Source organism: Abrus precatorius, unplaced genomic scaffold, assembly GCF_003935025.1.
Source record: "Abrus precatorius isolate BTA unplaced genomic scaffold, Abrus_2018 Scaffold4, whole genome shotgun sequence".
NCBI lineage: Eukaryota > Viridiplantae > Streptophyta > Magnoliopsida > Fabales > Fabaceae > Abrus > Abrus precatorius.
The window spans coordinates 3,945,693-3,969,824 of record NW_020874384.1 but is presented as its reverse complement, the minus strand read 5'-3'; the positions used below and the strand labels follow the sequence as shown (position 1 = coordinate 3,969,824).

General features: G+C 34.9%; 4 protein-coding genes and 1 non-coding gene across 5 annotated transcripts; 4 read left to right on the top strand and 1 right to left on the bottom strand.

Annotated features, from left to right (window-relative positions):
• Window positions 1–1,648: 1,648 nt before the first annotated feature.
• LOC113864672 (auxin transporter-like protein 5) lies at window positions 1,649–5,894 on the bottom strand. Its single transcript, XM_027498662.1, has 8 exons — window positions 5,490–5,894; window positions 5,139–5,324; window positions 4,924–5,036; window positions 4,539–4,722; window positions 4,292–4,389; window positions 3,147–3,354; window positions 2,742–2,999; window positions 1,649–1,912 (listed from the first exon to the last, which is right to left on the bottom strand). The coding sequence occupies exons 1-8, from the start codon at window positions 5,643–5,645 to the stop codon at window positions 1,649–1,651; spliced, it is 1,467 nt and encodes a 488-aa protein (XP_027354463.1). The 5' UTR covers window positions 5,646–5,894.
• A 5,243-nt stretch (window positions 5,895–11,137) lies between these two features.
• LOC113865234 lies at window positions 11,138–12,242 on the top strand. The gene is made up of 3 exons (XM_027499648.1): window positions 11,138–11,470; window positions 11,600–11,672; window positions 11,752–12,242. The coding sequence occupies exons 1-3, from the start codon at window positions 11,138–11,140 to the stop codon at window positions 12,240–12,242; spliced, it is 897 nt and encodes a 298-aa protein (XP_027355449.1).
• A 792-nt stretch (window positions 12,243–13,034) lies between these two features.
• On the top strand, window positions 13,035–15,553 carry LOC113864949 (thaumatin-like protein 1b). The gene is made up of 3 exons (XM_027499215.1): window positions 13,035–13,225; window positions 13,326–14,019; window positions 14,955–15,553. The coding sequence occupies exons 1-3, from the start codon at window positions 13,165–13,167 to the stop codon at window positions 15,130–15,132; spliced, it is 933 nt and encodes a 310-aa protein (XP_027355016.1). The 5' UTR covers window positions 13,035–13,164; the 3' UTR covers window positions 15,133–15,553.
• A 4,571-nt stretch (window positions 15,554–20,124) lies between these two features.
• LOC113865081 (thaumatin-like protein 1) lies at window positions 20,125–22,275 on the top strand. The gene is made up of 3 exons (XM_027499446.1): window positions 20,125–20,274; window positions 20,340–21,009; window positions 21,785–22,275. The coding sequence occupies exons 1-3, from the start codon at window positions 20,214–20,216 to the stop codon at window positions 22,107–22,109; spliced, it is 1,056 nt and encodes a 351-aa protein (XP_027355247.1). The 5' UTR covers window positions 20,125–20,213; the 3' UTR covers window positions 22,110–22,275.
• A 1,702-nt stretch (window positions 22,276–23,977) lies between these two features.
• Window positions 23,978–24,050, top strand: TRNAE-CUC. Its single transcript has one exon. It is a non-coding gene; the product is annotated as a tRNA-Glu (tRNA).
• Window positions 24,051–24,132: the final 82 nt, after the last annotated feature.

Below are 24,132 nucleotides of genomic sequence, written 5' to 3'. Positions count from 1 at the left end.
CATTTTCAAGCCTGCTCACTCTTTGTTGTAGAGCAAAAAGGTAGTGAGTTTCATTTTACGTTTTGCATTTCCGAGGACATGGATCACCATAGCTTTCTTTGCTTTTGTCACTTCAATTTTGGAAACTTTTCAGTCTCGCAAAATTAAGATTTAACCAATACAGAGTTGTACTTGAATTACTTTTACGTTTTGGCTAAACAAAATGTAATACAATAAAAATCAATAAATTATATTATATTTTATTGAATATTTCTGTTTTTCTTTCATTATTATTTTGAAAAAAAATAAATTGATATTTTTGTTTAACAATCTTTTTTTCCTTCTTTTCAACCATATCTCAATAAAATGTCCAAATAATGATATGATGTTTTTAATCTTTTCATTCTATTTAATTTATACCACAATTTTATTTCATTATTTAGTATCCAAAATTAGCCTTTAAATTCCTTAGCATAGTGCAGTTGCACTAGTAAACAAGTTCATACTGAAATTTAAGAGGCTTAGACACAATTATTAGTGTTATTTCATAATAAACAATGTCATTTAATCTCATTAATCGCTTTAGATTTTAATCATTAAAATAAAAGCAATAATCATTAAGATAATACATCGGTTTTGTCTACTAAAAGTTTTGTCCTACTTAATTTGCGCCTGCACAATGTAACAAACCAAGAACTCACCAAAAATATAACTGAACGTTGTAACTTTTATTTCGTTTCTAAGCATTTTCATGATCTAAGCACATTGCCAAATAAGCTGGCAACAACTGGCAACGAATTAAGTTGTTTCTGATAGTTGATTAGCAAAGTTACTTAGCTGATTTCCCTCTTTGTACGGCTAGCTACATTCTAAGTAAACTTTTCGATTATTATAATATATTGAGTACACTGTGATTGTTCTTCAAATTCAATGATTCAATATCAAGAATAACTACACTACTGAATATTCATGCAACTCATCATCAAATATTCGACGATAGCCTTAAGTTCCTAGGCATAGAGGCATGGGTACAAGTTGCACCAGTAAACAAGTGTATATAATGAATTTGTGATTGCAAAATGTAGCCTAAAATCCCTTACAGAAAATAAGACGATTGAAACATTTTTATTTCATCTGAAAGTTACACATCTATAATCATTTTGAAGATCTAAGTGTAGGTAGAATGTTTCACTTGAGTAATTAATAGCAAGTAAAGGCACAAACGTTATATCCTCGTTTAATTGAGTTTATTAACCCTCTAAATTATTAAACGAACAAGTATTAAATATTTTTAATATTTGTAAGACATTAAATAATTTATTTTTTATTTAATACTATCTTCATATAGCAGGGAGAGTATTAACAGGAGACATTATTGTAAAAATGATCATACAACAGCGTCATGTTTAATCAGTTAAAACACAGACAAACTTTGTGCAATTTCATAAAACTTTTTTTGTTTTATAATTTTTTTTGGTTCATCTTATCAAAGCTGCCCATGACAAAGTGCTCAACTACCTTAAGACTATATAAAGAGAAAGAAATTGAAGAAGAATATGTTATGTTTATGACACGGCCAATACATCATAAATGCAGGGCATGACTGAACTGTGATTTATCATTCTCCATAACAATAACATGCATTGCCCCATTAAACATTAATCAATGCTCAGTGGCCATGATGAGGGTGGTGAAGAGGCGAAGGTGCGGTGGCATTGAGCTGTTGTGACGGCATAGGTGGTAAGGGTGGTGGGGGACATTGGTAGCACTTTGTGAAGAGTCCAAATGTGTCAATCTGGTGAATGAAATTAACCATACTGGCCCACCCACCAAATCCAAAGCCAACCACTAATACCCACACCACCACAAATGAGTTTATAATGTACGTTCCCACCCATCTTCCAACAAATTTGGGAGGTTGTTCCACCGCATTCTGCATCACAGCCATTCAAATTTAATAATAATTGATCAAAGCCTAACTATACAAAATGTAGAATATTCTCCAATATTTATGCGTTTGTCTTTAGGTTATGCAATATATTTTTTGGTTAATTGAACCAAATTAAATTAAAATAGTGCCTATATAGTAAATGAAAGAAAGGATGATAAGGAAGAAATCAGAAAAATATCAAGAAATGATCGGTTTAGGAGAAAATCCCGGGTTCGGTCTGCTAGACGGTGACCATACGCTAATACTTCACAATCATAATTTTCCTTTCCTTATCTTATTCCGTTGGTTTTAGACACAGTAAAAGCAAACAGAAAGAAATCGGAATAGATTACTTAAAATAATGAATGGAATAAATTCTAACACTGCCACGCTGCTGCCAAGTCAAACTATTGGGTTCCGACAATAGTGTTTCAGACATTGGAAGACCCACATGGCTGGCTACCTCTTTTTTGGTCCTACATGTGTTTATTTTGAATTTGTTTTCTTGTTTAGTTTAACTCTCTCTTTTGCTACTCAATAAATGACTAAAATGTTCGAATTTATAGGTACGAATGAACGTATTTGTTCTAGTACTTGTAGGAGGGAAGTTAAAGCAATATCAAAAGACCGTGAGGTACATAGAACAATTTTTTAACGGTGATAAGATTGTTATGAAAATCATTTAAAGTATATGCGGGAGTATAAAATTTTATTGAATACCTATTCATGTTTAAATGCATGGAATGAATTAGAAATTACAGACCAAAATTATTACTTAAACCATGTATTGAAGAATGATATGTATATGTGACATGAAAAATATATATAGTACCTGTCGGGCAGAGGGTGATTTGAAGGTGAAGATGTGAGCAAGGGCGGGGATGATGTAAACGGTGAAGCTAACAAGGAGAGAGCCAACGGTGGAGTTGATGGGACCAAAGAAGGGGAATATGATGGCTAAGAACCATATAGGGATCACCACCGGCAATCTAACCAATGCACGTTTGCACAGGCTCTTGCATTCGTGCATCCCTATTGCCTTCTCCCACACGAAGTATAATGGGGTGCATGCAAACCCGAATGTTATAAACTGCAATTCTCATCATTCAATTTAATTAGTATTATTAATTAAATAAAAATGTGATCCAAAATATTATATAGTATGCATGTATATATAATGTGTAATATGTAGTAATAACCGATAATAGATGTGTAATGAATGAATATATATGCTTGCCTGGTGTATTAGCATTAAAATGACAGCCATGTCTCGGAAGGGTGATCTTGGGAGGAGAGCAAAAGCATTGGAGTGATTTAGAAGCATGTCTCCAAATGCCCAATACACTGCTGCTGCCGATGGAAGCGTCAGTGTCAGCACATACAGGGTAGCCAGTAAGTATATGGCTTTGAACTTCTGAGGCTTCCACATAGCGTGCATTATCTCCCTGTACCAGTACATGTACCATTAATATATTTATTCATTTCATTTTATTTTACAATAATTAGTAGCATATAATTATAGTAATTACCAAAGTAATAATAATAATAATAATAACCCTTCTTGCCTAGCTGGTTATTTTGCGCAGCCAAAGTAATCTTAGGTGTCGTTGAATTTATCTTTGGGGCTTGCTAACCTACTCATGATAAGGAATGCATAATTTTTAATTAAATTATGTTTTTTATATATAACTAGAATAAAGGCGCTGATAAAGATACCACTTTTCTTTTGGGTAAAAAGAGATCAGAGAATAAGAGAAGGGAATAATTTGGGCCAAGGTTTGATTTTGCTGATCTGTGAGAAGAGACCTGAAAGCTAAGAAGTAGCAATCACTGAGGAAAGCTGGATCTCTCAGGGAGGGTCCTTCTCATGATAAAAAGCATCTAAGCATAGAACCATTTTAGAGAAAGAGCCTTGGCTTTCTCCAACCCAAAAAGAAACTCAAGAATAACAAAGAAAAAAGGCCACTTTTTTGCCTCCCACGCCTACCGAGGGTATTTTGGGCAAGCGCGCTACTGTTATGGAATACTGAATATTTTTCGTTTTTTATTTTTGGAAACAAAAATAACTTTATGTAATAACTAATAGCCTAAGATGAAGTTATGGGTATTTTCATCCTTTAATAGGGAAAAAGAAAATGACTTTAAGATGGGTCATTATATCTATGTTCAGATTATGTCTACAAAAGTCCAGGTTTAGTCATTATCAACACCAAGTTTAGCCCGAATTGTTGCATTGTTATTTCGCTTTCCCGTTTGGCATTATCTTAATTAGACTCTACTAACTAGTTATTCGTCCAAAGACAAGGCCAAGTGGTGAGAAAGAAACGTGGGCATATTTGTGAAAACGTAAAAGACACGAATATATATCTAAGATTGTCTTACACAGTAACAGCATGTCCCCCGAATGTGTAGAGAATGTTTGTGGCCCCCGTAAAATATAGAACCAATTTGGTCGGACCCGAATGCTTAACTCCGTCCACCTATACAATCATATTAACATTAGGAAAGCATACTATTACTATTATAATAATATATAATTTGCATATAATTAATAGTTTAATATCAGCAATAAGAAACAATACTTCTAGATTTTAATAAATAATCAATTATTTGTAACTAGGATTATTACCTGACCGTGAAGGAGAGAGGCAACTGTGAGGTACCAAGCAGTGTAAGTGGTCATGAGGAGGCCCAAAAAGGACCAGATTCTGTAGTTGTGAAAGGAAGGAATAAAGACAGTGGTGGCACAGCATGCTCCGAAGATGTAAGTCCAAGTCCTCTTGTCCAGATTGTCATTAATGTAATATATGTTGCTGAACAACATTAAAACAATATTCACACCCCAATGAAGTTGCAGCAGGTAGATTATTATCAGACATGCATGTGATGTGGGTTCCTTGTTTTAACTTAGATAAAATATATGTTATTATAATAAAGATAAATGTTCCATCTAGCTACAACTAATAAATAACGAAGAAAGAGTTAAAGGAAGGGCATTGAGTTGGAGTAGGTACCTTGCACAAGCTATGAGTTGTATAACAGATCCAAACAGAAGAAATGTGCAGTTAAAGGCCAAACCCACGTTTCTCCAATGCTTCCCGAGGAGCCCATCAAGAACCTCAAACCACTGCATAATTAATTTGTTTAAAACCAAAGTTAAACTTAAACTTGAATCAAGCGGTTGTACTTTGAACAATTAAATTAAATGACGTTAACTTGGGGGTTGAACCTGGATGACATGGTTCCGGAAGTTAACTTTTTCTCTCTCTTTTCTTGTTCTGTATTCAACGTAGAGTATGCTAATGAGGTAAGCAGTCCAGCTACCCAGCAAACCGTAGAATAGTTGAAAAAGTATGCCAGAGAGCATTCCCAGCTGGGAAAATGAATATGGCAACGTAAGCAGAACTTGAGCCACCTGACATGCATCAGAAAACCATTTATATCATTAACAACATAAAGAAAGAAAGCACATGGTGTTGTTGGATTCATATGCTCTATGGAATGGAACAAAAGATACAGCGTTCTCAAAAACATAAACATGGAAAGGATTTAAAAGAATATATTTTTAGAAGTAACCGACCTGGTTGGAAGCACAGCTAAACCAAGCATCATAAACAGAACCACCATGCCACAAGAAGCTTGATAACCTTGATTTTACGTCCTTGGGCTTCCCTTCAGTTTCCATTTCCACATAGTTCCCTGCTATCACTGTTTCTACCAGCTTATCCGATGCCATATTCTTTGTCTTTCAGATATCTGGATTACTTTGGCTTTCTTTCCACTCTGAGGTCTCTCAACTATTGTATTATGGTCCACTCTAGCTCCTTTATGTTGATATTCTTTACAGTGATGGGTTTGAGACTTTAAAAAATGCTAGGTGGGTGTGGAGTGGTTGAGGTTGGAAACGAGGATGGAGAGGAGTTTTGGAGTGGTGATATATATACAAGACAAGACACAAAAGGGTTCTCGAAGGTTGGGAGAGACTGTGTATGAAAGGTATTGTAGAGAGCGGTTTTGGGAAGTGAGTAAATCCGCTTTTTGAAGAACTAAAAGTAAAAGCTCCCGAGGTGCTTTGACGAAATCCCTTGGTTTTGGAGTCCCTTTTTGTAATTACAAATTTTATTATTTACCTGAATGCTCACGTCTTGGTTTGTTTGGTCATGACCCATTAGTCATTAACATAAGTTTATTTAAATTATATGATTAAAAGGGTCTGAAATGACATATTTTACTAGCTACTTAGGAAGCGTGATGGCTTGTGCGCACGAGCGGGCCTCTCGCTTCCCGAGTTGATGATAATTGCAAATTTCCCTTTACCCAATTTCACTGTTTTCTTTATTTAATTTGCTCAATTTGTGAATATTGTTTAATTGGTTTAAGATCGGATAGAGCTGAACGAACACTATAGTTATACAGTTGTTTTTCCTCCAATGTTCGGTGTTGAGGACTCAAAAGGTTCCACCCTTCAATTTGAATGGCTTTACATTTGCCAAAGTTGAATCTAGCTTGCTTTGTTGATAGTTTTATAGGAGGCACAAATGAAATTTCAACCAACCTTGTCCACACCTTTGTCTTAGCTTAATTCTTAGTATTGGAATGTGGAAAACAGAAGGGCTAACACGGCACATCAAAAGTAAGTTTGTTGGAGAACAAGGTCAATTTTGGAGAGGACAAAAGGATGAAAAAAGAAATAAGCAAATGAAGGAGTGTGGGAAATAATAACATACTAGACCGCATCATTGCAGCCAAACGGGCGTGGTCGCTTTGCAAGTCGAAGAAAGCTGCTTTTATCACATGGCCAACTCTTTGTAGACTCGAGGATCCCTTCCACCAAATTCCATGCTCAAAACCCAATTAAAACTCTTATATTCCACATGCAATATTTTTAATTGCATTTGTATGTGCATAAAAATAATATAATGGCATAGGGGGTTGAACTAGGACAAATACATAGATACAACATTGGTAGAATTGTTAGATCATGTGCCCCTTCCCAGCTGCACCTCTAAATTGTTAATATTTATCTCGTTTTTATTTGGTACACTAATATATTCTCTAATATCTCCTTGAAAGAAAAAATATTCTGTGTATATTATCTTAATCCTATAGATTCTCTCTGTTTTTTTTCCTTCATCCAAAATATAACTGCTGCCATTAAGATTTTCTTATTCTTTTTGTTACAGTGCCACTTTTTTTTACCCTCAAATAAAACAAATAAATAAAACCAACCTTTCTTTAGTTGTGTCATATATTTATTCAGCAATTTTGAACCACTAAAAACTACATAGAAATACATCATATTTCATGGGTTGGTAAAATGGTTCATTTCTTTCAGCCCTCGTTTTCATAGTCTTGAAAATTTCTGACTGTGGTCCTAATGATGCAGGAAAAGTTACCGGCGTTAATGTTTGTCTTTTTTTAAAAATTTGAATGAGTTGGCAAAAGAGCTCGCTGATTATTCTCCTTCTGCTCATGATGATAAACCATGATGAGTTTGTCTTTTTTTATGAATTAAGATAAGAAAATCATTTACCTAGTGGCACTGCTGATCATACTACGGAGATGAATTAAAATAAAAAGGGAAGCATGCATGACTTGAGGGTCTAAAAAGCATATGGTTTTGGGGCAGCTAAACATATTCATGAAGAATGTTGGAAGCCCACATACCACTCCTTGTTTGGTCATGCTTTCTAGTCACTGGGACCAGAAACATTCTCTGTGGCTTGTGTCTCCTTGACCACCTTCATTCTATTACCTATCTTCTAGTTTGTTCAAATTTATTCTTAGCATAATCAGCTACCTTGCACTTCATTGATTAGTATCACACTATCACCTCTTGATGGTATTAATACACTGGTGCAGGGAAATGTCCTTGTTATGTTTCCAACGTTGTTTCAACTAGGATTTCTACTGACCATCATTGTCAGGTGAATTGGTGGTTAACGTGGGTGTCTGCATAATTAGCACATTCAGTATGTTATGCACGTTTTGAAGCAATTTCGAAGCAAAATGATGTTTAGGGAAATTCCATTTTCTGATTCAATTATGATTCTTTCCTAGCTCATTTCCTAGAATAGTGTTATATTTTCTTATGAAAATGTTGCTTCATGTTTACTCCACAGCATGGTAACCCCATGAACCTTAATAGGCCATATCATGAATTTGGAAGTTAATACTAGTGACCTTTTGTGTCACTTTTGTTTAAGTTGATTTTGGATATATCAAAGTGACTCAATGAAAACAAAAAATTGGCTGCTGGTATCAATTGATAAAAATAAGAAATTACCAAGAGAGGAAATCATGAAGAAATAGTGTTTCTAAGAAGCTGGGATAAAAAGAATTAACACAGGCCTTGCCAGTTACAAAATTGTTTTTGTTGAATCACATTACAGTCCTTAATTAAGGTAGGGGACCAAGGGTGAAAAGTTGCATTTTTCGATTTCAATGATAATGTTGAAACAGAAACAAGATTTCAAGTTTTAACTGCATGCTTGTATCTGTCGGAATCAACAACACACAACTAACGATATCTAGTATGCCTGCTAAAGTTGGCAGCACGCTATGCAGTTTAGTGGTGAACTTGCAAGAGATTTTGGGAAGTCAAACCTATAAAGAGCAATCAGCAATGATTCTTCAAAGTTATTGCTCAATTTGGTTAAAGTGTGGAAAGGAGTATGTGTTTGATGCTTAACCACTCAGCTTGCTTATATTACTGTGGAACGTTATCATACCATAATCATCAATTAAATCCACTCTCAATTTTAAGCATGCAGCTCTAGCTATATGAAAGGCTATAATAAAATCTGAAGCTATATTTTATTTATCTTATGCCTATTGCTTAAACATGATAAAAATTAACCTTAAGTATTGCTTTCTTATATTTCCTTCTCAAGATGATTATGTACTACAATGATTAAAACTCCTATTGTAGGTCAATACTCAATCCTTTTTGGCACCCATATCTCCTTTCTTGCTGCGCTATTTTTGAATGTGGGTCTCCCTCTTCCTATTTTGATCATCAAAGATTGACGTTAGCACTTTTGGCTTTTGGTGGGCATGGAACAGCAAACCTGCATTGACTTGTGATTCAATTGCATAACGTGGATCCCTACTATTGCACCATTAGTACTTGACTAGTTGTTGATGCAATGGTTGTCAACCTTGTTGCCAAAGATGCATGTCTATGTTTATATATGCAATATAATTGGCATGATGTAATTTATCCACGAACATCATCATGTTAGGCCATCTTTATTGCCTCCATGCTGGGACCTCTCCTGTGTCCAAAAGAATCCTATCATGAAACACAACTTTTGCTTCACTTTAGTGCCTTCTTTTGCACTGTGATGATCCAACAAATATTCTCCAACATTTGCCAGCTACTTCGTCTTGGCAATTGATAGTTTTTGCAATTTTGTTGAATAAATAGCCTCAGGCCAAGTCATTCAATATTTCTTCATAATTAAAGTTGTGCCTTTTTCGGCTGACTGAAAATAGTTTTCATATTAAACGACAAATAGAATCACTGACATGAAAACAAAGATCTTCACTTATTAAAATAAAGACATAACGATAACAGTTTTGAGTTCACTATAGAAGTGGCCCATCTCTGAATTCTCATATCTACTTATTTAAAGTTGTAAAGATATATATATATATTTTATGTTAAAATTTTACTTGATTTACTTTTGTTTTTAACTAAAAATATATCGTTTTATTGTTTGTTTCTTGTTTCAAAGATATTATGACAGAAATAATGAAAGCAAAATTCTATTATTTTCAAAACTGTTATTAAAACGTTAAAAATAACAAAAAATATATATAAACAGTGATATTTTTATCATTGATAAAAATAACAAATATACTCACTACCACCTTATCCGGTCATTTCCATTTACTTTCCCCCTTTAATGTTGATAGATTCAATGTTAGTTCACCGACATCATTTTTTTACTGAAGACAAATACTATTTGAATTATATAAAATCACTATAATAATAATAATAATTCTCAAAATAATTGAAACTCGAACTTTAAAACAACATATAATTTCTCTTAAAATAATTTAATCGAAGCACACTCCTTTTCTTTTTCATTCTGGTGCTTTTTGTTTTTTAGGTCATTTTAGGCCTGACATTCGTAAAATACATCTTGAGGCCCAAATGGGCATCTCAGGAGAATGAAAGCAAACCCACAAAGAGGCCCAAAAAGAAGTAAAGAAAGCCCGGTACCCACTATGAAAGCTGGGAGATCATGATTCAGAGTAAATGATAAAAAAAAAAAAGAATCTTGATTTAGAGCAACCCCCTCCCTTATGAAGAAAAAATAATGTTATCATTAATTTTTAAAGTTAAAAATGACACATTTTTTTAATTAAAAATAATATATTTATTATATTTTGAATAAAATAATTTTTTAATAAAAATTATTAATTAATTTTAAATTCATATACAAAACAAAATAATCCAAAAATCCCGAATCTAATTTCGTTTCCTGGCATGACACGTAGGAAAAAGAGTCAAACCAGAAGCAGATATATAAGAAGCTTATGCTGCAAAAACACTGCATTTATGTGTCTTTTTCTTGATGAAACACTTGTGCTGTGCCATAACATCGTCTTGTGCGAGCTTTTGGTGTTGAATTATGGAGGCTTTGCCCCTCTAATCACTCTCGCTGCCCATGAGCTGAGCTCCAACCTACAACATAACACAACACTCATTGAGTTGTGTCAGGTACTTACTGCTCATTCATCCTTCTCTTCTTTCAGGAATTCCACATTTACATCCACATGTAGTTAAATACTATCTTTATTCTTCTTTTTGGCGGAACCAAACTATACTGTGTCTCTCTTGTGACGTTTATTGGGTTTATGGTTCGCTCTGACACAACATTGGTTTCAAGTCAAATGACCTTTCAGCTTGATTCCCTTTTGAGGCTAATTGATAACTGTTTGGGAAAGAGAGACAGGACGATGTTGCCTACTGCGCTCTTTTATTTTTGGTACTAAATGCTTACTTTACTACTCTTTATTGTAATAAGCATTCTCATATATTTAGTAGCAATTAAGGTTAAGTAGATCTGGGGCCACTTATTTTGTGATATGTTTCTTTTTAGTATACCAAAAAGAGTGGACATTTACTTCAGAGGCTTTATATTTGTAGGCTCCAAAATTTAAAAGTTGATAACCATATATCCTTGCTAACCCACTTTCTGGCTCTCACAAGACAAAATGTCAGGTGGACAAGATGGATTTTTAACCCGACCAAAGGCAGAATGGACACCCACTCGAGATGCATACTTGGTTGAACTTCTCATAGAGCAACACAAGAGTGGAAGAACAGCTTACAATGAGTTCAAAAATGAAGTTATTAAGTCTGTCACATGGGAGTTCAACAAAAAATTTGGGTTGAACTTGGAAGAGAATCAGATAAAAAATCGCTATAACGTTATGAAGAAAGATTATGGTGTTGTCAGGACACTGCTTAGCCACAAGGAGTTTGTCTGGGATGAAACTCGGCATATGGTTGTAGCAGATGATAAAGTGTGGGACAGTTATATCATGGCAAGTAACTAAGTACTAAGCATATGTTTTATTATGTATCAAAATTTGTTCCTACTTCATTTCATATGTACAAAATTCTAAAAGTTGTTATGTTTTGCTCATTAGAAAAGTTTGTGTAACTACATTTAGGTAAGGTGTGAAGCAAGACCTTTTAGACGCAAGAGCTTCCCACTGTATAAACAAATGTCCATCATATTTGAAGGTGAAGCCCTGACAGAATCTCTACATGGTGTTTCATTGTTTGTGGGGTTGGATACCAATTTATGGCTTGTTGAATGCAGGCGAAAGAGTGATTCCAAAAGGCCAATTTCCCAGTGGTGCAATGGCTACAGCAGAAGAAGGAAATAGCAACACAGAAACAGTTCGTTCTTCAGAGCCATGTAACCTCCCAACACAAGTAATTGATGGTACCCTTGACTCTGATTCAATAATCCGCATCAATGACATGCTAACCAAGAAGCACAAATTTAGCAATCCAGCAGAGTCCATTCGGAAAAAAAGAGCACACCTCAAAATTGGTGAAACTATAGAGAACACATTGTACGAAGTTTTCACAGCAGCCAAGTCCAAAGCTAAGCAAAGAAATGCATCCAATTCAACCACAATGTATAAGAATTGCTTGGAGGAGTTGCAGAAATTGGAGGAGTTGGATGACAATGAGTTTGCAAAGGCTGTTAATGCACTTAAGGATGACAAAAATGCTATTGCCTTTATAACAATTAAAGGGCCTAGACGTCTAACCTGGTTAAGGTCTCTATGGCACTCAGAGTAACATATGTACCTTATTTTAATTTTTATCATTTGAGAAGCCTAATGAAATGTTTGTTCATTCGTCCTATCTAAACCTTCTAGTAATTTAAGCATCTTCAAACCATATTTTGTTGAGATTATATTTACCCACACATTTGTTGGTTTTGTATTTCAATTTGCATCATGTTTTATGGTTAAAGCACATTCTGTAAAATTTTATACCATGATCACATATTGCAAGTTAAGAACATGCAAAGTCTTGGGACCTGGCACAGCTGAATGACATGGGGTCCGATACGGAGTAAGGTTGTGCTTCTGTTATGTGCCGGCAAATTAGCTGTCTTGTTCTTTTATTTTTTTATTTTTCCCCCCCTAAAACTAGATTAACTCAGAGTCATCTTAGCACAAATTAATGGATCAGATCAATGGCTACAAACCTCGAGCGCTTCCTAGCAAATGGACTCTAATTATTTATCAAGAAACAATTTCTACAAAATAAAATTATGTCTAATTTGATGTTTAGGATGTGCTAGTGACTAATTATGTTATTAAATATGAGAATTGTAGGATGAGCCTACAAAGGGAAAGATGGAAGATTGATGAGTGGAATCATGCATCATAAGTTCTATTCTGCAGTTAGTATAACCTTCGGTTACATGCCAAAAGTTAAAAAATATATATACATATATTAAAAAATGAAAAGGAAAGGAAAATCTTTAATTTTTTTTGGTGGTAAGGGAGATTATTGGAGTAAGAAAGAAACAGTGAAGAAGTGAATCAGCTTACGAAAACAGAAGCAAAAAGAAAGGGAAGAAAAAGAAAAGGAAAACAAAAGAAGATGCAAACCCCACGCACTCAGCTTCACAAGAAAGTGAAGTTATTTGGTTTTTTCTGAATCAATCTTTCTTCAAAGTTTTCTTCTTTGGTTATCCTTCGTCTTCCACATGGGTCGCCTTCTTCTCTTTCTCATTATTCTCAGCTTCGTTGCATTATCTTTCCTCTCAGGTAAACTTCACAACCACTCACAAATTAGGATATCACAAAATCATCATTGAAACACTGTTGTGTGGGTTCTTTCTTTGACTTTTGGTCGTTGAAGTTGCAGAGGTTCAATCAGCGTCGTTCAAGATCGTGAACAAGTGTCGTTACACGATATGGCCGGGATTACTCTCCGGCGCCACCTCACCGCCGCTTCCCACCACCGGATTTGCCCTCAGAAGCGGCAAGTCAAAGACCATAAACATCCCGAAATCTTGGTCGGGTCGGATATGGGCACGGACCCTCTGCGGTCAAGACCCGGACGGAAAATTCTCTTGCGTCACCGCCGACTGCGGTTCCGGCAAAGTAGAGTGCGCCGGCGGCGCCAAGCCGCCGGCCACATTGGCGGAGTTCACTCTTAACGGAGCCGATGGATTGGACTTCTACGACGTGAGTTTGGTCGACGGTTACAACCTTCCGATGCTGATCGTCGCCAAGGGAGGAACCAGGGGCGGATGCAGCGCCACCGGCTGTCTCGTCGACCTTAACGGTGGCTGTCCGGCGGATCTCAAGGTGGCGCGTGTGAACGGCACCGGTCGCAGCGTCGCGTGCCGGAGCGCATGCGAGGCTTTCGGGGATCCTCGTTATTGCTGCAGTGAGGCGTTCTCCACGCCTGACACGTGTAGTCCTTCCGTGTATTCGCAGTTCTTCAAGCATGCTTGCCCACGCGCCTACAGCTACGCGTATGATGACAAGACGAGCACCTATACATGTGCCTCCGCTAACTATTTGATCATTTTCTGTCCCATGCCCTATACTAGGTACAATTACTCTTTCACCATTGTGCATAAATAATTTAATATACAACGTGTAAAGGTAATTTTGACTTTTTGTTGGAAGCGTCTTCCATGTGGATGAACCTTGCTTTATAGTGGGGTTGAGTAATGCACAAACATGTTCTGCTATGTTTATGTAGAAACAGTACTTTTCCGCTCATGTGTATTGTGTTTTCTTCGTATGTTTAGCTGTTCATCTAGATAAGTACTATTTTCTCCAATGAAATAAACTAATTATCATGTGCTAATAATTGGACTTGTTTTGTCATGTTAATGAATAATTGGAGTGATGTTGAAATAAGTAGAGTGACATGCGACAAGTAATTTAGTTTTTACATGCCACAAATTATTTATTAGAGTATGTTTAAGTATATTTCTAGTGACCCACTTGCTCCATTGAGTTACGGGAAATGGTTGATTCACACAAAGGATTAGGCCTGCAGAAAATGGGGATTGTTGGATCAAATTCCTATATATTTTAATGAGCTCTGCAATGTTGTATCCCTTAGTAGGTTCTTTCTTGAATCAAATTTCGTGATCTCGTCTCAACCAAAATGAATATGAATAAACTTTGTATTCTCTTTCCATATTTCAATGACACGCGTATGTATATGCTTAAAAGTGAGCGTGCCCCCTTAATCAAAACTTTTCTTATACGTGAGTTTCTCTCCACTAAGTTTCTACTTTCCAAACTTGCTTTTCCTTTTGGTGTTTGGATTTTACTTGTTTTTGCTTTCATGGCCGACATCCCACCCCTAAAAATCACATAATAGGACAAAACCGTGTATGGACGATGAAGATTTGGCGTCTTTTAGGCTTTATTTTTACTTTTACATTATCTTTTAGACTTGTCATCTAGATAGTGTTTAAACATCTTTTAGACAATCACATAATTATTAATGTTGTGTGGTCTTGAGCAGCCAAAAACTGTTGGGAGCACGCAAAGATGGGGCACAGCTTCCTCTGGTAAATAAAACAATGATGTACTTGTCAAGCCTACAATCAGGAGGTTCTTCATCAATATCTCTGATTCAAACTCAGAGTATAGCTTATGTTGCCTCTATCACGGTGGCTTTCTTCCTGTTCTACCGTCTTTAGCATCCTTTCTGGCTTACCTTTTGCTTGGACACTCCTGGTAGACAGTGACACCAACACTAGCTGGTTATTAATGTAGCCCGTATAAGCTCTTCATGCTGTCTCCCTTTCTACTTTTATACATTAAAGTATCAAATCATAGCTGTGCTGATTCTGCTCATCGTGCAGGACTTGAAGGATATCATATAGGAAACACTGTAAATTCTTCCCTTTTTTTTTTGTTTATATTGTACCCTTTTGTTCCCGTCAACATTTTTGTTGTTGATCTCTTGCGGACCCTCAATTCTGATTTTGTTAACAGAGAGGCATCACCAATTTGCAAAGTATTATAGAATCAAACATCTGACAAGTTATCAGAGGCTCAATATTAGCATTAGATACATATTGTAATAAGTGCATCAGTGTATACATGAGATAGTGTTGTGGAGTTATGCTTCATGCAAAATTTTTCACTTCAATATGCTCATCTGTATGTGCGGCACCGTGTTGGATTGACGGGCTTATTAGAATATGCTTAATTATTTATTTCTAGGTACTTAAAATGTTCTTGCTAACTAACTTATGGCAATTGTTGAAGATTCAGCAAAGAAAAATCTTTAGTAAAAAGTCACGGTAGAAGTGTCCTGAAAATTACAGTGAAAATGTATTAAGTTTTCATTAGATTAGCATCTATCTTACTTAAGAAGCAAGTGTTAAGTCAATAAGGTAATAATGCTAACTAGTATTTTAAGAGTATTGGTTAAAGAGATGAAAGTAAAATAAAAATATGTTAAAAAATATTTTCAATGCAGATAATATGCCATAGTAAATATTGTCATTTAAATGGAAGAAATGTTTTTGCTCAATTGTCATTATTCAATTATAAGGACATGGAACAGTATAGGAAAAATAGACAACACATCTGAAACCTACCACCAACATGCTCGAGGACTTCCAAGTATCCATCAAAGGCGTCTTACTTTTATTCTTGCAATCTGGTAGTCTCTAAAATAAAAGAAGTTATATTGATATCATGTCCAATCCTTTTTGCATTTCTATTGGAAGAGTAGGCAAAAACTATTCAGGCTATATCAGATCATATCAGCCAACTGTAAAATGTTTTGGTAATGTATGTATCATCTCTACGAAAAATAGCTTTCATGTTTTCTAATGTCAAGTTGAATCAACAGGCAACCCCAAATTTCAAACACACGTCATCTGTGAATTTTATGTTTCAGGTGTTAATGAAAAAATGATAAAAAGTAGTGTTATGAAGAGAAAGTCCTATGTCAATAACGAAGGTTAAATATAAATAAATATACAAGGATTCGTATGCCAGCCTAATGATTTAAGATTTCTTATTCAGATATGATGTTAAGCTTAAAAGTCCTAGTTGGTATTTGTAGGCTTCTGCTTCCCACAATTTTGTTTTACATATTTGCAGTAAACTTTGTTATTTAAACCATTAAAAATTCATATTTAATACACACTTAACGGCGTCCACCTGTGCTAGACAACAACATTTTAACTCAATCTTCCATTTAGTGAACTCTATTGATGTTTTAGTACCCTGTTTGTTTTATATTTTTGATAAAATTAATTTAAAATCTTTGACCCTGATTGGATTACAAGCCTAAATTAATTTTAGCTACAAATTTTATATTTAAAGTTGTGCTATAATGTGTGAAATTAATCAGCGGCTAGCCAAACAAACACTTATTCACTAGCAAAGATGCTAGGCAGGTTTGCTACTATCTATTGATGTCTTTCAATCACTTTTTTTCTTAACATAATTACACTTTTATTTTCTCTTTCTTTTCTATCCTCCTCATCTTCCTCTTTTTCCAGCTATTTAACACTTCTAAATTGAGTGTCAAAAAATCAATTTTCTTTAAATAATATTTCGTGGACACACGTTGAAATTTACAAAAGATATGATTTGAACCCTATTTATGTTACCTGTGTCCTGCTAGACCTCACCACTAAATTATGTTACCTGCATCCATTAACGGAATGGCCTTACGACATAGGTTTTTTCATTAACTTGACCTTTTCAATTGAGAAATTAAAGAACCAAACAACTCCAAAAGTGCTAAGAAAAAAAAAGTGAAGACTATTTGAGATTTCGATAAATCACGAAATCTTATAGTTTGTTCAATGTTTAGAAGATTATAAATCTTAGAATAGTACATCTATTATTGAAAATTTAAACACTTAAATTTTTCAAAATTGAAACATAACCTGATTAATAGATCATAACTACGAGGGTACCCCAAGTGAATTTGTAATTTAGATTTCTTGATAAGATGCTTGAATACATTAACGCACAACGGATGCTTATTTTGTATCGTCCATCCGACACAAATATTCTTTGAGGAGAAAGTTAACTTTAGATAAGTTAAAATTGAGAACAAAGTGGGGGCTCTTTTTAAATCTTGGACGTGAAAACAAACAACCATCATCTAACTTTTTTTAATAATCATTCTTTTTATTTTTTTCATTTTGGTCAAATGACTCAAATGGGCCACAATTTCATTATGCTTTGTCTGAGAAAGGATGCTTAAATGGCCTTTGAAAATCATGTGTTCTAAACTTTGCTGTGTTAGAAATTTTTGAAGTTTCTGTTACTGCAGTGAAATAGTTCCCTGAACCGCAACTTGTCAATTTCTTCTCTTTTTGAGGGGAGGAGGAGGGGGAATAGACAAATTTTGCTCATGAGGATTCATTTTCTCGCCTTATTTTATGATAATAAAAACAATACTAGAAATAATCATGAAAATAATAAAATATTATAATTTAATAATTTTGTCAAAAAAATATGTAATCAATTGTAACAAAGTGTTAAAATTTAAAAATATTTGAAAGTGTTTACAAAATAAAAATATTTACAATTTTTATTTTTATTTTATTGCTAAACATAATGATATTTTTGGGAGAAAAAAAAAAGCCAGAAATCAAGAGTGTCAACAATAACAAGTAAAATATTTAGTAAAATTATTATTTTTACTGTTAGTCACATATATTTTTTAATATTAAAATCGACCAAGAACGGCATGTGAATTTGCAAATTTTCTTGTTATAACTAATTTAATTTTTAACCTACTTTTTTAATTCTATTTTAAATTTTAAAAATAAAAATCATTACTTTATTTTTTTTACTACTTTTGCATAACCTTCTAAATTTTCATAAATATTTATATTTATAAAAATTTCTTATTATCTTATATTTCGTAGTAAAGTTAAGTTAAAATAATGTTTAAATTCTTAAAAAAAATATTTTACATGCATGTATATAATTATTTAAAAAACTTATAATTTTTTTTAATTATATATATATATATATATTTGAATAAAATAAATGAGGCTAGTAACCAGTACGTAATATAATAACTAATAATAAATAAACTATCGTAGTTGGGTTAAAAAGAAAAATTAAGATGCATTATATATTGTATTGTTTTTTTCATATTCTTTCCGGATAAGATTTTTTTTTTTGTTCAACTGATAAAAGTTTAAATTGAAGGGTTATTTTTTCTGGTCTTATGCTCTTTTTTTCCCCAATATAGATGGTATTAGACTACTTCTAATTCAATTTGCAATCAGTGTATTAAAAATTTTATGTATCGTGTATCATGTTCATAAAAGGAGAATAAAATGAAACATATATTGTGTGATCATAGTTACACATTTAAAAGACATGTCATTTACTTGGAAAAATCATAAATATTTTACTGATAGGAAAATTTGACACCTTTCTTCGTAAAGATTAATTGTTTGTTCGTTCTATTTTTCGTATCACTTACATTATTAGCTTGAAAAAAGTATAATAAATATAATGAAATGTATGCGATTAATTCACTCTTTATATTTTAGTTTGGAATTATAACGTGATAGAGCATAAAGATAGGTTAGATTCGATTTTGTGCCTAACGAATTTGAAAGTGACTAAACTTTTTGTTTTTCATAAATACTTAATTTAAAGTAAGGTTAGATATATAATTTAGTTAAATCTTTATTTGATAAAAAATTATTGCATAAATATTTATATTAATTGTGAAACTTCTTAAAATAAATTTAAAAATTTTTTAATAAATATATCAATAATTTTTTATAATAAAGTAAAAAGTATTGGCTTTTAACAAAAAAAAGAAACTTGAAATGTGAAAAGTGTTATCTTAACTTATTTTTTGTATTAACAAATATTACCTTATTTTTATTTTTTTAATTTTCTTGTGAACAAAAAGAGTCTGCACCGTTTCGTATATAATATATCCTTGTAAAAGAAAAACTCTTTTCAGTCTGAACCAAAAGTCAAAAAAGGAAATTGAGAAACCCTATAAATAAAATATAGTATGTTTTATTTTTATTTTTAAATAAATAAGTATTGGCTTTTTGTGTTTGGAAGGAGAAACGAACCTTAAGAGTGTATTAAACGAACCGTAAGAGTGTGTTTTTATTTACATTTTGGGTCTTGTAAAGTTTGAAAGTCAAGATTTTCAGGTTTCGACGGTGTACCTTTGTGCCATAAAAAGAAGAGAAACGAAAATGGAATCCAATGCGTCTCACATAATTGCTGTGCGCTGCCACTGCCACTCTGCAACGGTCAATGATCTATAGTCTACGTGGCTACAGAGATGGTCCCACCTCTCACCTTAATTTGGATTTTATTCTCAATGTGTAATTCTTTTCTTAAATTGTAGGAATCTAATCCTGTAAACTAATTTTACAGAAGATATGAAAGTAAAGAAACTTGTATTATGAAATTGGGACGAACTCAAAACTAGTGAAATCAGCGTGATTAAAGGGATGTAATAATTATAAATAATATCATTATAACATACTTTTTAATGGTACAATTTATTATTATTGTTGGGCAAATAAACATCCCTCGTTGTCCTTTTACCCCGAAAACCCTCTCCTTCGTCGTTTTGTGGCTCCTAATTGGTAAACTCATTATCCAATCCAAACACTTGCAACACTGCTAACTCACTCACTCCCTAACACCAGGGTCTCGGCCCTGAACCTTGCATTCATTCTACTATCTCTCAGACTCTCACCATAACATAATAATCAAACACCTTTTTCTCCTAAACTTGAACCAGCGTATGGATTCCTTAACTGCCTCTTGTTTCACTCTCATTGCCCTCCTACTCCTCACTCCCGAAGGTACAAACATTCTCTTTACTAACACTAACCAAAACACTTTCTCACTTCTTCTTCTTCTTCCTCAGGTGTTAAGGGTGCTACCTTCACGTTCGTAAACAGATGCGAATACACAGTGTGGCCGGGTATTCTTGCAAATGCGGGTAGCGCGCCACTTGACAGCACCGGCTTCGAGCTTCCCAAAGACACTTCTCGCTCCTTTCAAGCTCCCACAGGCTGGTCCGGTCGATTCTGGGGTCGAACCGGTTGCAATTTCGACGGATCAGGTTCCGGGTCTTGTCTCACCGGCGACTGTGGCTCCGGCCAGCTCGAATGCAACGGCGCTGGAGCAGCCCCTCCGGCCACGCTCGCCGAGTTCACGCTGGGCACGGGAGGGCAAGACTTCTACGACGTGAGCCTCGTCGATGGCTACAATCTGCCTCTGATCGTGGAAGGGACTGGCGGGTCGGGTCAGTGTGCGTCCACGGGTTGCACGTCGGATCTGAACCAGCAATGCCCCGCGGAACTCAAGGCCTCGGAGGGAAGCGCGTGCAAGAGCGCGTGTGAGGCTTTTGGTAGCCCCGAGTACTGCTGCAGCGGCGCGTATGGTTCACCGGCCACTTGTAGGCCCTCTATATACTCCGAGATGTTCAAGGCTGCATGCCCCAGATCGTATAGCTACGCATACGATGATGCTACGAGTACATTCACATGTACTGGTGCTGATTATACCGTTACCTTTTGCCCATCCTCTCCAAGGTTAAAACATTAATCTATCTCTTTCTTTTTGTTTTACAGTGTCCTATGCTTTTGTGTCACAGATTTATAAATTTGGGGTATGATCTGTGTTAATTTAATACCTAACTTTTATCTTAGTTCAGTACTGTATTTTACTGATTTTATTGAAGTCTTAACTTTGAATCATCTCTGTTACAAGGACATTAGTTATAGTTTGATTAAAAGTTTTTATAATATATTTTAGCTGATAATTAGCTCACTTATTCTGCACAAGCACATTCCTTTGAGCATCCTGCATTTTGGGAGCATATCTATCCCTCTACATTTGATAGCAAATTTATTTTCTTTTAATGTTACATAATCATTGTTAAATTTATATGTAATGTATACTTTTTTCGATGAATACATGTGTGTGGCGTCAAAAATTCATGTAATGGAATGATGATTTATTTTATTCTGAGTGGGAGAATTTCCGATATGAGTGCGGTTGGTGGGTGTTCCATACCGCCAAAGGAGAACTTTTTAATGCTCAGCTATGAATAAATTGATTGTTATGTGAGTCTTGATGATGGTTGGTGCTTGGTGCTATTTCCATTACCTAATGCTATACAATAACATTTATATATGCACACGTATTTATGTGGGAAACGGATTCCTGCATTTTGCGCGGGAACTGCGGCCTGCAATTAAAATGAGTATAATGTATTGAACAGGAAAGTAAGCAAGCACTAAGTAGACTTAATTTTGTTTGACAAATTGATGATTGTCTTAGTATCTGCATGATTTGGTGTTGCAGTCAGAAATCTTCACGAGATACGAGTCCCATGACATCAACAACAACATCACAAGGGGCAGGGGCAGGGACGGGGACGGGGATGGGAACAGCAATGACAGGGACAGGGACTGGAACAGGGTCGGAAGGGGCAGTGGTATACACGGGTGCGGACACGGGCGTTGGGTATTCAGTTACGGATTCCGGTTCAAGTTCAGGATCCGGAGGAGAGACAATGCTGGCAGATGGGTCATATTTAGCTGGTTTAGCGATGGGAGACTCAGCTAGAACTGTTTCCTCCGCGTTTCTCTACTCTGTTAGCTTTTTGCTCATTGTCTGTTTGCTTTAGTTGCAGCAGCACAGCATTCTTGTGGCTCTTGGTTTGCTAAATGTAAATGGGTCTTAGATTTACGAGTTTTCATGGGTGGGTTCACGAATTTTGGCTTTGCCACTAAAGCTGGCAGATTCTCTCTCACTGTAAACCACCCACCTTAAGATTCGCCAAAAAAAATATTCCATGTTTCATTCGTTAAAGTGCTTGTTTTTATATTTTTAATCTTGGGAGTATTTATCTCCCCCATCCAAGCTTTTTTGAATTTCTATGATTGTTGCTAGTTTATAAAGCTAACATATTTCTGCATTTTTGGCCTGGCTTTGTTGGTTTCACATGTATGATGATGATGAAAACAATATAAATATCAGTACGACATAAGAGGAGAGAGGTTTTTTACACATAGTGAACTACCTGTTAAATGTCGTATCTTGCGTCTGAATTGGAGTTCACTTTGCGGCTGACGCAAGTAGTTTGATACTTCGATTATTGGCTTCTGTTTTTTTCTGTGGCGTGGGTGAAAGAATTTGGAGGGGCGATTGGTGAGTTTAACATTGTGGCTAGACAAAAAGAAAAAACGTTAATTGAGGCCTGAGGATTGAGATAGAATCGTAGAATACAGCAGCATACCAACTTCAATTATTGGCTTCAATATGGCGAGCCCAAACGCCCCATTGAAAATTTAGATTCCTGTTTATGAAGTCTTTTTTGTCATCAAGAATAGCAAGAATGTTATTCAATAAGATCGTATCGTATTAAAAGTGCTTCAATTTGGGGTTGAAACTAGACCCTTCAAAAAATTTCAACAAGAAGGATCATGATGTCCAAATGCGGCGGTTCAGCGGACCTACCACAAAGGTTTTTTCGATTAAGAGTGCGAAACATAAACATTTTTATTTATGCATTAAAATTTATTAACAATTAAAAAACACATGCGTAAACCCCATTATATTAAAAACAAGACCCATATATTTTATATTTTTTTTATTGATTTTAACTAATAAATTAAGAACAATGTATTACACAAGTTGTTGCTAACATTTGTTTTCCCAGTATATAGTAAATTTAGAACTTCAGTATTTGAATACCTCACATGATGTAAGCCGAGAATTCGTGGTTGTATTTGTCCTTTACTGGAGCTACGCTTGCGTCAATGGTGCCTGCTTAGTTTCTTAAACCTTTTTCTTTTGCCAAAATTTCGGGGGCTACTAGAGTTAGAAAGAAATTGTAACTCACAAACTTGGATAATACTCTTTACTTTCTACCTGTATTTTTACACCTTTCACAATCTACTTGAAATAATGGATGCGTAATGGAAAGGTATATATGCTAAGTATGCGGGTCCTTCATTTGCCATTGTTAAACGGGTCGTGGAGTACAATTGATTCTAACTTCCCATCTATCGTATCCAACAAAAATCTTTATTACATTCTCCATGCGCGAAAGCAAGAAAAAGAAATTATTAAGACAAGAATTTACAAATAGAAATTAACAGTGTAGTTTCTAAGACACTGAAGTCATTCGCGAACATGGTTGCTAATAATGGGTTCTAGTTTATATGCTGTCTCAAAGAAATGCAGAAAATGACCAAGTCTCTGCTCATAGAACAAAATGAAGTACGGCACTGCTGACAAACCCATTGCTACTTCATAAATGGCTACACTGATTGGCTAGCTACCTCTGCACTGATGTCTCTATCATTTCAAAATCAAATATATTGAAAGCTATTCGTTAAGCTGGACTGTGTACACAAATTAACAGAAGAGTACACAAATTAGAAACCCAACTCACAGCAAATTCACTTCTGAGAAATAATTACCATGCATTCTTGTTAGTTTGGCCATTAATTTGTGTTAAATTAAATAAACTTTCACCCATTCAACAAATCCGTTGTAGTCTAGGTGGTTAGGATACTCGGCTCTCACCCGAGAGACCCGGGTTCAAGTCCCGGCAACGGAAAATTTTTTATATAAAAATTCAATCACCTAACATATACATACCCAAGTTGATTACTTTCATTATGTGTTGGGTCATTTTTTCT